Below are 13,088 nucleotides of genomic sequence, written 5' to 3'. Positions count from 1 at the left end.
AGTGTGATTCTCCTTCCAGGGATTCTTTGTGCAAGAGGACATACCTAAATATGATTTTAAGGAAGACAAAAAAATTTCCTAAGAAAGATGCAGTTTTCTAATTGAAAGTAATTGATGAATAGAGTTATTTTGTCAGCCTGTTGGATAGAAATTAGGGTTTTTTATTTAAAAAAAATAAAGGCTTCAGTCCAGATGACACTGAAGCTAATGCTAATACTACTTGTGGAAATTCAGAAGTCACTTCTGAGTTCCTGGTTCTGCCACCGACTTCACATAGGTGCCCCTACCCTGTACCTTTTTGTACTTTCTGAGGAGTCATAATTTAATTGTCTCATGAGAGAGGAATAATGAATGCCTATATCTAAAAATATTTCTCATAAAAGCATAGAGTAAAGAAATTGGGATTTTTTTTTTTTTTGGCTGGTCCCTATTGTTAAACTAAATTATTACCTTTAAGAGCAGTAAGGGCAAGAATTTCAAGCAAATGTGGTATTTGGGTTGAAGCTTTTTATTCATAGACAAGTGGAAATGACAGACTTCATGTTGAATTCTCACAAATAAAAGGGATCCAAAGGTCAAAATAAAAAAAAGACATTCTAGAATAAGATCTTAGAGATTTTGAATAAGAGACTGTTCCTACCACCCACTGCTAAAGGGAGGTCAAGTGATGAAAACATAAGGTTTCAAAAAGCAGTTTTTTGAGGACAGCTAGAGAATTCAGGAATACAATTTCCTTTAAATTACCATATAATCATAGAAACAGAGAATGGTTTGGGTTCTAAGGGACCTTTAAGTTCATCCAGTTCCAACCCGGGCAGGGACACCTTTCACTATCCCAGGTTGCTCAAAGCTCCATCCAGCCTGGCCTGGGACATTTCCAGGGATGGGGCATCCACAGCTTCTCTGGGCACCCTGTTCCATATTTTAAATTACATTTTAAAAAATGTAAATTGCTTATGTCCTAAATTCCCTTGACAGTTTCCATTGTCACAGTCTGTACAATCTGTTAGGGCCATGATGCTGAATGCAGCTTGCATTTAGGCATTTCTGAATTTATATTGGCAGGGAAATAGAAGACCAACATATGAACATGTATTTCTAATTTATATCTATGTATTAACCTAAGGTTCAATAGCACAACAGGGGAAGTTTAGGGGATGTTTTAAAGAGCCCAGGTTTGTGTTTAACTACACGTGAGAAGCGTGGCATTTGTAAATAACACTCTTGGAGAGGATTGGAAAAAAAATACAATCATTATACAGCACCACGCTCAGTGAAGCCACAGCAGCTTTTTCCTGTCTCTGCTGCTGCGTGGCACACATCCAGATATCTGCTGTACTAACATTTGCTCCTGGGAGGAGATGAAGAAAAAAGGGTCCATAAGGTTTCCATTGGCCTAGACAACTGAAACATCTGCTAGATTCATGAGCAGCTTGCTGGCCTAAGTCAGCAGGGAGAACTGCTGCAGATCAGCACTGCCATTTCAATGGATATTTCAGAGACCACGGGGAGGAAAAAAGAAAGTCAAGAGAGTAAGTGATTTTATTTCAAAGTACACCCAAGTCTAATGCAGTTTTGCATGGAGTGATATGTAAATTGCACAAAATTAGAGCCATGGCTACAACTGATCTGCATGCAAGACTCATTAAGGAAACAGGTCCATGAACGAATAGCAGAATCCAATCCTAATCTTCTAATATCTGCTAACAGGAACAATTCACCTGGTTCCCAGATGAAATTTGCCAAAAAGCAATCACCTGAGAAAGCTTTCTCTTCACTCAGAAGGTAGCACAGGAAGAAGCCTCCTCTGTCATTCTGAAATACAAGTAGTGTTGTTGGAAGGGAAAGGGCCATTCTTTGTTGGGACACAGAGCAGAGAGAAAGAGCAAGTGTTGAGGCAACAAGGGGAGAGGGCAGAGTGGAAAATCCATCCTTGTTTGGTGTAAACTGCCTTTGATTTTTGTTGGTCAAGCCCGGCTTCTGATGCCTTAAAGTGTAGTCTGGCCTAAGTAATTTTGTTGTTTATAGTTTGGTGCCACTTAGGCTCAAAAAGGCTGCTAGAATTGTAGAAAACAGTTATTCTCCAGACTAAGTCCTGGCCTTATTTTATTGTGTAAACCAAGAGAGGGGAAAGCAACCCATCAAGTACAAAGTCAGTTTTAAAACTGTTGTTTTGTACTTGAACTTTCTGAGCTGAAACAGAGCTGTGATGTCCTCTGCACAAGAAAAAGTCAAACATCAAAGAAGGTAGATATTGACAGGATGGTGAATTCATCAGGAGTGAAAACTTTGTGAATATACAGATGATCACAAGTGGAAAACACTTTATTAATCATTCTGACTTTTCCTTTGTGAGAATCAGAACTGCTTTCTTCAGGCAACATTCCCAGCTGGCCAGGATGTGTTTAGGTATTGTTCAACACAAGGTCATTAAGGGAAGTGCCTGTTCAGATCAAACTGCATGCATCTTATTTCCTTCCTTTAAGACAGAGTTTCTTTTGTGTGTTGAAACACAACTCTTCAGAATAGTTTTTATATTTATGAAAGGGAGTTTTTCAAAAGTATCGAAGTAAACTTGTCCATATTTTGTTCCATTGACAGAATTCAAAGATCTGACCCCTGTATATTGATCCCCATTTACTGCTAGGATAGTTTTATCAGTACTATTTACAGCTACAGAGTATTTCACTGGAAACCACCAGTGATTTAGTAATCAGAACAGAGAAGTCTCTGATCAAAATTCATTTTTCTCCACCTTTGCTCTTTTCTTCATTTACCTTTGAGGATGACATGTCACCTGAAGCAAACTGAGCAGTGAAATGTTGGAAGTCCAGGTAGCAAAGATTTATGTAGTGCACTGGTGCAATGACAGCTGATTCTCATTCATATTTGTTTCCAAACCAGGGGTGGTAAGATCAGTGCTGTGCTAGTCCAAGTAAAATATAATGAAGTAAAAAGAAGAAACAAGCTGGGGTTTATTAGGAATTTTATCACTGTTCTTCACTCCCCTCTGTGTAAATATGTACAACACCTGTTTAGTTCTGATTTTTTAACAAGACTAAAGCTACTTTATGGGCAAATACTCAGGCAAACCTAGAACAGTTTTATTTTTCACTTTGGCTCAGCTGTTCGATACAGTGAAAAGTTCAACTTCCATTTGAACACAGGAGGTTCCCTTTGGTGAGCGAGCTCTTGCTATGTGTGTTTGTAACTAACAATTAGCAGTGCAGTTATGGGGGTGCATTCTGGGGCATCTCTGAATGCTTTCTGAGATCCCAAACATTCAAACAGCAGCACTACTTGGAGCTGATTTGTGTAGCTGCCTCTTTGTCTTTTAACTTCTCTTTGAATGATATCTCAGAAGTTGGTGAAACAAAGTTAAAAGTGGAAGGATTTTAAACCTTGGTTGTGTTCTGCTCAGATAGAAAAAAAGGTCAAACAGAGAACAAAGATAAATAGGTATACTATAACAAAGTCCTTGCCAGGTGGGTTACCTACATGTTGGACTTGAAATACCATAATTTGTCTTTAAGGATGAAGGAAGGAGAAAAAGTGTATTCCTAAAGGGATGCAAATATATTTTTTTTAATAGAGCTTAATAGCTGGAAAGCCTAAGAGAACATTTTTTTCCAAGAGATTTGCAATTTTTCACAAATGAGAGTAAGGAACTCATGAAAAGGATTATAGCAAATTGAGGAGGGAAAAGATGAATCAAATCTACTGATACATTTTTTCTTCTTTATGTAATTATCTTTCAGTGTAATGTTTGATTTGAAAATTTCAAACCAAAAACATTTTGATTTTTGCTCAAGAAAAATTGTTTTCTTTTAATGCTCTGTGAAAAGTTATTATTTCTAATTATATCAGTTCATCTTTTCTTCTAGTCAAAATTTCCTTAATTACTTTGGAATTTCTAGTAATTTCCACATTTTTTACACATTACCCATTTGCAATAAAAGTATTTTTTTTCAAAATATTTGCCCCCAGCATTGATGTTAAATCATATTTATCTTTTCTCTGAAATTACTCTGGGCAATTTGCCCAAAGTATTTCAAACCAGGATTAAAATAGAGGAGAATGGTGGGAAAGGCTGTGATTGGCTTTCTGAATAATTGGGAGATTAGCAAAGGTGTCCTTGGTATGTATTACAGATTAGGAATAGAAATATGGTGACAGTGAGACCCAGATCCTGAAAGAAATTGAGAAGTCTAATTCCATACTCTTCATGTCAGGACTGGATGCTGTCCTGCTTTTAGGGAAAAATGACTTTTCAATTTGTTAAGGCACAAATAATTGAGCATAAAGCTTTAAAGTGACAAGTGGCACAAAGCTCTGAGCCATATTTACAATTATGAGAACCAGAAAATTCATCAGTTTGTTACAACTTTTGGGGAAAGATGAGGTTCACTTCAAATATATTTGGATTTATAACTTCCTCAGGAATTCAGAGTGCTGGAAGAGAATGCCTTTTAATAAATAATAACTGAATAAAATCACTGGATGCTCTTCTCCATTTATAAGCAAGTAATACCATGGTAATAGCCTGAAAAGAGTAAAAAATAGGCACTTAGGCAAGGTTCCTAGGAAACAGCACTGTTTGTGCCTACTTTTTTTTCCCCTGTTATCTCTCTCATACTTTTTTCCTGTTTATCATTGTGGAATAATTTTACTTCAATGTGGGGTTTTTTTCCAATTTATATCTGCAATCTCTTTCACTGTCATATAGTCCAAATTAATTATATTTTGAGTTAGCTGCTGGTTTGGAAACATACACCTGACACACATGGAGGGAAGGAAGGAAGGAAGGAACAAGTGGCTTCTTCCTTATCTATTTTTGCTTGCAGACATAAATTTCATAGTGTGAAATCAGAGACTGCACTCTTGTCCTTTTCCTTTGCATTATTTTAGTATTGCTGAAACAGTAAAAAGGCTCAGTGACCTTGAATGCACAATCTGGGGTTAACAGTTACTCTCTGCATTATTTCTTCTCTCTCTCCTAAACCTTTCATTCTGTAGCAACTTTCTGCAGTGTTCTCATTAATTCCTGTGTTCTCTGCAAGAGGTTTTGTTACTGGAGTATGTAACGTTTATTGGAGGACATGATTTTGTTTGGTTTGCTTCTTTTTTTTAAATGATGTTTCTTCAGTGAGCAAACAACTTAAACTCAACTGCATAACTGTATAAACTCAACAAGTATTTACCATCCAGATAAAGAACTAAATTACTGTTATTTAAAACAGCAAGTCCAGAAAGGTGAATTCATCCAGTCAAGGACTATGTGTATCAAATAATGCTCAGGCAATCTTTTGTTCTTTAAAAATGCTGTATGGGTGCAGTTTAACATTCAGGCACATGGCTGTATTTTCTTTTAGAATAAAGCAAAGCAGGTAGTTCTGCATCAGGAGTTAAACTGCCTTTTTTAATCTGTCATCAATATTTCTACCACACTCCTAAGGACTGTTCTAAAAAAAAAAAATTAAAAATAGTAAGGGCAACAACTTGCATAGTTTCTTCCTTCAGAATTTCCAGGACATGAACCTTCAATCTGGTCTCCATGCTGACAAAACAGAGAAGCAGATTCATTCCCTTTGCAAAGTCAGAAAAAGCTCACAGTTGCACAGAAATGCAGATCTCTGTTTATTCCTGCTGAAATGCAATTCACAATATCATTGCTCTTTAAATTAGGTAAAGACAAGCTAATAACACTTTGTCTCCTTGGAGTGATGTTTGCATTATTTCATATATAAATTAAGTGAGAAAGCCAGAAAAGTGATTCAGTATATTAGATATTTCATCATAATGGATTTTTCCCCCTAATGTTTTATTTCTTTACTAAGAAAGAAGGCCAAAATGAATCTAGTCTCCCTACAGATGTAAGCTGCTATTTGAAAGAGTAAGCTGCTTTCTCTCCCTCCCAAATATTTATTTTTAGGGTCTGGTCCTGTTAACAATATTATTAAAAATCAGACTGTTTTAAAATTTGCTCAAGTTTGGGCTTTTTTTTTTTTTAATTTCCTCTGCTAATCCTTTGCATTTTATGGCCTCTGGTTTTGGTTGACACCATGCTATAGAGGTACCAAATAAAAAGCCCATGGCCTTGTGGTTCGTGCAAGACTGAAAAGGATAAATATCTCCTATAAAACTTTAGACTCTGCTTTTTCCCTCTTACATGCTGATAAACTTAATTTACCTCATGGGGACACTGGTCTGCCAGGCTCTCAAAAGTAGAACCAATGTGGCAAAACATTGATAATTCACTGCTGCCTCTCTCTTTTCCAGGCCATGCTCTCTAACTAAAACCATTTCTTTTTCTGCCTTTTTGATACAGAGTGGCAAAGCTTGCTGCCCTGATAATGTGAAATGCTCTTCATTTGTGACATAACTGTTTACTTTACAAAAAAAGACCTTTGCACAAACAAAACTAAAGAGAGAATTGTATTTTCTCAGTGCTTACAGCTGCCTAGTCACATTTATAATTAGCCTGGTAAATTGATTAGAATGTATCACCTCAGCATCAAGTGGGAGTGTTAAACTCATTAAAGAGCTTTCATTGTAATTGCAAAAAGTTAAAAAAAAAACAAAACAACAAAAACAAAACAACAACAAAAACCAAAAGCAAAGCCACAAAACCAAGCACAAAACCTAACCCAAGCATAAACAAAAAAACATGAGGTGAACTCACATGATTAATGTTTACAAACTGGACCAAATAATGATAATTATTCAACATAGACTCGACACATACTGAGATAAAAATCAGTGCTAAATGTAAAAACAGTTTAGCCATGATTTCTGGGTGGGAAAAAAAAAGCCTTTCTTGACAGGGAACAGCTTGTGGCTAATGAGATATGAGAACTGGTCCTCCACAAAGCATGGCAGAAACAACCTGTGGTAGAATATATTCAAACATAGCTCCATCTAGTCCAAAAAGTTGAAATAATATTGCTAGCAAAGCTTCTAAAATGAGCAGAGGGGCTGGGGTACGCCATGATGACAATGATTTCTTGATGCAGCCTCCTTGCTGCAGTAATATCACTACTTGTTGTAGTTTACCTTTGCGTAACTTTGTAGTTTTTTCCTTTTCAGATGCAAGGGAATTATTAATGTGGGCTACCAGTATTTTTTTTTTATATCTTTATTAGTGTATTCCATATAGACAGTAAAATTTGTTGGTCCTCCCTCTAGATTTGATTTTGGAACAGAATGTAATTTTACATACTGTAGTGAATATATATATATTTGTGTTTGATTGAACTACTGGTGAAGGTTAGGAATGTCATTCATTCCCAGCCATGTTTTGGGAGGATAGCAAGTAAGCTGGATGGGTAGCCCTGTCTTTAGGATGGTCAGCATCCCTGTCATATCCATTATCTCAATTATGCCTGTCAGTCATCTCAGTTAATAGTTAAGTAGGAAGTAAATTCTACTGAACTTGCCTAAAAAGCTGTGTTGAGTGCAGTGAAGAGAACTGGAAGGGTGTATGAGGAAAAATGCCAGCCCCATGGTAAACCTTCACCTACACCTGGGTCTGACCATGGGGCCAAGGGACTCTTTTAAATGTGCAAACAAGAATAGCAAAACTGGCAGAAAAGTGGCATCCCCTTTGGATTTCTGCCTGCTGTGACTGTGGCAGGGGCGCTTCCAGGTCTGGGCTGCACACTTCAGAAAGAAGAGGACACATGGAAGAGGGCACACAGAGGCACAGACTAATTAAAGGATTAGAAAAATGAGATTTCTGCAGAAAGACTTAAGAGCTCAATTTATTTAGATTATCAAAAGGAAGGTTAATGGGTGATAGGATCACAGTCTCTAAGTACCTACAAGAGAAATTTGATAAGAGAGGGCTCTTCAGAGCAGGGTAAAATATACAAGAGCTTGTGGAAGCTGGGTGCTAGAGCAAGGCAAATACAGAGCAGAAGTAGATTTTGTGGTTTTGTTTGAACAGTGCTGATTGTTACTCTCTGAAATAAGTTACTGAAGGGGCCACTACATTTTGCACTACTGAACTTGCTAAGTCAGGATGGAATGCTTTTTTCTTAGGAGACGTTAACAGTTAACAGAAACAAGGCCTCTGCCACAAAATATTGTCAGATGCTCAAAAACCTTAAGGAGTCTCTAGTAGCATAATCCACTTCTTTCACACTTTTACTGCAGTAAAAGGGCAGGATGGTGATGCTTGCTTTAGTGGTCACCTTTTTCATACAGGGCTTTACATCTTCTCCTGTCCTTCCAGCCCTACTTCAGTATCCCAAGTCAGATGCAAACAGTAAAGTAAATCTCATAAGTTTTTCTTTGTCTTAGTTCTCCCATCACTTGCTAATATTTTTTCCTCTTCATTAAGAGGAGCGCAGTATCCATTCATTTCGACTTGCTTTATATAGTTTTATCTGTCCTGCAAAGGCTCCTTTCTTTCTACTCAGGCTACTTTCCATATTCAATTTTCTCTCATTTTCTCTGTACCTCTTTCTCCAGTCCAAGCTTCCCATGAAGCTATGTGCATCTTCTCCAGAACCATACAGATTCTCTGTTGGCAAGAGATACAATGATCATTTTTGTCTTATTTTTACTTTCTAAATTAATTCTTGTTTCCAAATCATCAGCAATCACTAGGTTGGTCAGAGAAAGGAAAATTCTTCTGACCTATTCAGGTTATGGCATCTACAGTTTCCATTTCTATGGTTGATCAGAATAGTTTACTTCTTGCCCAGAGATGAGTCTGTGACTTGGCAGTCATTAACAAATGATGGAGTGCACGTACACTGACACCTTCTTGATAAGAGCTGTAATATCAGCCAGGGAACACAGGGTAATTATGGGGAGATCTCCTCATCTGTGTTAATGGGGTCCTGAATCAATACAGCAGGTTCTGTATTAAACTCCCTCCCATTCCACTTCTTTCATGGAAGTGACAGATTTCACTGTGCTCATCTCTGGCACTGGGTTCTGTTTAATGCTTCTTGTGGGCAAAAAGTGTTTTAGCCCACATAGCCTCCCATTCACAGCTCACACTTTAGAAGGTTATTCCTTTGGTAAGTTGCCTGTAATTTAGTGGAAGTAATAACAGGCTGTGTGCGTTTTTCTGGATTTAAAAATTCCAATTTAAATGATAAGCAATTTATGCAATATCTTGAAGTTCCTTGACACATTGGAATTGAAAGAGAAGTGGAAGGAAATTACAAATCTTTTCTGTTTTCTTTTTTTTCCATCCTTGTTTATGATTTTTCTCTCATCATATATTTCTCACTGTGTGGTTTTCAAGAAGCAGGGTTTGATTAATGAAGTGTCAGATACAGAGGATGTCATGAGAATTTTGGCATTTATTTTTTTTCATCATTTAAATTAGCTATGGTATTTTTAGTATTCCAATTTTTTTTTTACTATATCTGTTATCCTGTTGATAGTAAATACCCTCTTAGGGTAAATATCAGTGCATGGTAAATCTTGATCATCAGACAGCTGTAGTTTATATTTATACAAAAATTATACCAGTTATTCAGATCTGCATTTTGATGAAAATATTTTTATCACTGATGTGGGTGATTTTGTTCCACGTCTAAGGCCATCAGGATTATTTTATGTAGGGAAATCAAAATCTGGCTAGGATTCTGGTTTGTGCAATATCAGTAGGTCAAATAGAAGTTCAGTTGTTAATCTTTTATTTAGTACTTCCTTACTCTGGTCATCTGCAAACCTTTATCCTAGGTAATAAATTTTCATATTTTCATGCTTTTGTATAGAGGACATGCCTCAGTTTAACTTACTTGGGAACAAATCTGATAAGAGCCACTAAAATAGAATTTTTCTCTGAAGGTTTTATGATTTTGTATTGTATCATTAATGGATATTGTATATATTATTTCCTTGATGTGCTTGTGACACATCTATGAGCTTGTTCCCTCCTGTAGGGCTGTGGAGAGGTTTTTCATTTCTGACACATCCCACTTGAGTGTCAATCTTGGCATTACACTTCTTATGCAAGCATCTCTACCTACTCTCCAGTGCTTCTTTTAATAGAATCTCTGTAAAAGCAGGAGAAGAAAGAAGCATATATTTCACTTGGAGTATTAGGTTTTCTTTCCTTTGCATTTTACCCTCAAATAAATAATACATCTCCTAGTTAACAATCATATGTTCAATAAAGTGTCTTGCTTCAATGATTATTGATTATTTTTTTTCTTTCCCCCCCCATGTTAAAAACCACTTCCATTTTTTCTGTGCACCCTTCTTGCAGTCCCTTTTTGTCAGAATGTGTTGTGCTGTTTGACAAGGGGTGTGCTATAACATACATAAACACTAACTATGCCATTGGAAATGCTTGTGATTCAAGAACCTGACTGCTACTGCTCCTCCATTGTGTAGAGGCATTTGGAAACCTTCCCAGTGACTTTTCAGCAAGCACTTCATGTGATTGACAATGCTCTGGGATAGAACCACAGATGTGAAAGAGACCTACAACATCACCTCTTCCATTTTCATATGAGATCAGGTTATATTCCCCTAACAAAGCATGCATCAAGTGTTAGATTCACACTACATTTGTTCTCCACCAACTTTGCAATCCTGACACAGAAAGCATCATCCTGAGAGGCCTTTAAAATGTGTAAAAAAGAAACAGAGAGTCAAGGTTGCCCCATCCCTCTCTGTTAAAAACTCTGTGGATTTTTGTTATTTTATCAGTGATGTTTTCAGCAATGATTTAACTGTATTGCCTGTGCTGAGTTGTCTTTGGTATGCCTGAGGAGACAAAAGTGCTGAGTATTTCTTTGGAATTAAATAGTATGACTCACAGAGGAGGACAAAGAAGGGGGAAAACCCTTATTTCTTAATTCATCCAGCTGTTTCTTGGTTATAGGGAATATATTGTAAATGCAGTTTTAAAAAATTTATTGTAAATTTATTTCTTTGGTCAGACTAGATCACATTGAATTCCAGGTCTATCATCTGTGGGAAGCTACTGCAATAAATTCAGTACTGCAACTTAATTTTTTTTCTCTTCCTTTCTGCATCCCTTCCCTCCCTCCTCAGGCAGCCAAGGGCAGTTCCCACTCACACAGAACGTCACAGTTGTTGAAGGTGGAACAGCAAATTTGACCTGCAGGGTCGATCAAAATGATAACACCTCCCTCCAGTGGTCAAATCCGGCTCAACAGACGCTGTACTTCGATGACAAGAAAGGTAAATTGTTTCCTGAACTCATACTCCTGCACTGTTTTTTATAAGAAAGAAAAGTTTAAAACCATTTCTCCTTTATACTCTGATGTGAATGCATTTCCCATATATTCTTGGAATTGATGTCTTCCATTTTAATTATTTTGTGATTTTTTTATTTTTTTGACTGGGGTTCGCTGAAATACTGTCTTGCACATTATATTTAAATTATTAAAGAAAAAGAATAGGATTTGAAAGGCTTATTTTAAGATAATTTGCATTGAAAGACTTATTTGAAGATAATTTTGCCTTGTTGAAAAATATATTGGAAGAGCATTTATGAGTGGCAGGAGAAGTAGTAGCCCATAAAACTTGTGACTCTTTTTTATGAGTGCATGCATAAATATTCTGTATATTTTTACATTTATGTATATAATCCCACAGTATGCCACTAGTGTACAGCAGTCTGCTTGCTGGTGCAATGCACAGTTGCTGTGGTAGCTGTTCTTAACAGCTAATAAAAAATGCTTGGATTTTGTGTCCAGATGTTTCCAGTGTTTCCATGCACAGATATTTTTACATTTAAGTTAAATTAGTGAAGAACAAAACACCAGAAAACATCTATTCCTTACAAAAATGAGGACATTATTTTGAAGTACTGCATATTTGTAGACATTGAATTGAACTGAAAAAGCATTGCATTTTACATAATAGAATGTTAATGTCAAGATTGCAGTACATTCTATAAAGAAATTAAAGTTAGGAGTAATAAATTCATCACTTGGCTTTAAAAAATGTAAAAGCTTTGGTGTTGATTTCAGTAGTACAAAAGTTCAACAGTTAATTCTGGTGCTTGAATTTATTTTGAAAGGTGCTACATATTCTAGAACATATTTTAACAAGAGCAGTTATTACTCTGCTCAAAATTAAAGAACTGCTGTCCAAATGCTTTGCTGAATGATTATAAGAGTTAAAAATATCTTGTAGGACTAAAAACGCTTTGTGGATCTGTGCACTTCAATAAAAGAGAATCTAAAACCTGTCATTTTATACCTGCAGAAGCTGCAATCAAAATATGGTTTTTTACTATTAATATAATAGCTGAATAGAATCTCTTGATGGTGTTGAAGTGGTTCCTTTCTCTTTTACCTAATTTCCTGTAGCGTGTAATCATTTGATTTGCAATTTCTTTGAAATCATAAGTACCTTTTGAATGTAGGATTGAAGATGAGAGGTTTTATAAGGTGCAAACTTTCCAGCTGTAAGTGCTGTGCTGTCACCTTTGTCCACACGCACCCCTTCATTTGAGCTGTAATCATTAGTGATTTGGGCTGGGTAAGCAATGTCTGCAAAACTAAAAGCAGAGACACCTTGTCTGTTGATAGGGCACCTCATACTCAGAAGACCTGTATATTTATAAAACAAGTGACATTTTAAAGGATGCTAAGAAAAAGGACTGGTGTGCTGAGAAAGAGGACTGCAGGTACTTTGAAATCACATGCACCCCTTCATTTTAGCTGTAATCATTAGTGATTTGGGGTGGGTAAGTAATGTCTGCAAAACTAAAACAAGAGGCACCTTGTCTGTTGATAGGGCACATCAATACTCAGAAAATCTATATCTTTTATAAAATAAGTGGCATTTTAAAGGATGCTGAGAAAGACGTGCAAGGACTGCAAATACATTAATTTTAGCAGTGTAGCCATTTTGGTGTGAATTGAATTTTCTGTGTGCTTTAGCAAAATCTCTACCTTTACAACAAATAATTGAAGTTTGTATTAGTTTTGAATTTAATGAATTAAAGCAACAGAATGTGAATGGCATACAGAGTAGTAAGTACTAGAAGCAATTTATATTCCCCACAGGAGATGTGCAGAGCTCAAGTGTGTGAATTTAAGGGACCACAGTCTTTATTGAACTTTAGCTCGTCCCAAGACTTG

At 36.4% G+C, this 13,088-nt stretch overlaps 1 protein-coding gene across 3 annotated transcripts in view; it reads left to right on the top strand.

Annotated features, from left to right (window-relative positions):
- CADM2 (cell adhesion molecule 2) overlaps positions 1–13,088 on the top strand; it is a 569,374-nt gene that overhangs the window by 397,191 nt on the left and 159,095 nt on the right. For all 3 annotated transcript variants that reach the window (XM_058825123.1, XM_058825124.1, XM_058825122.1), the window contains one exon: positions 11,026–11,175. In XM_058825123.1, the coding sequence (XP_058681106.1) occupies positions 11,026–11,175 (150 nt within the window). The remainder of the gene's footprint in view (positions 1–11,025; positions 11,176–13,088) is intronic.

Source organism: Ammospiza caudacuta, chromosome 2, assembly GCF_027887145.1.
Source record: "Ammospiza caudacuta isolate bAmmCau1 chromosome 2, bAmmCau1.pri, whole genome shotgun sequence".
Classification (NCBI taxonomy): domain Eukaryota; kingdom Metazoa; phylum Chordata; class Aves; order Passeriformes; family Passerellidae; genus Ammospiza; species Ammospiza caudacuta.
This window is presented reverse-complemented; position numbering and strand designations above follow the sequence as displayed.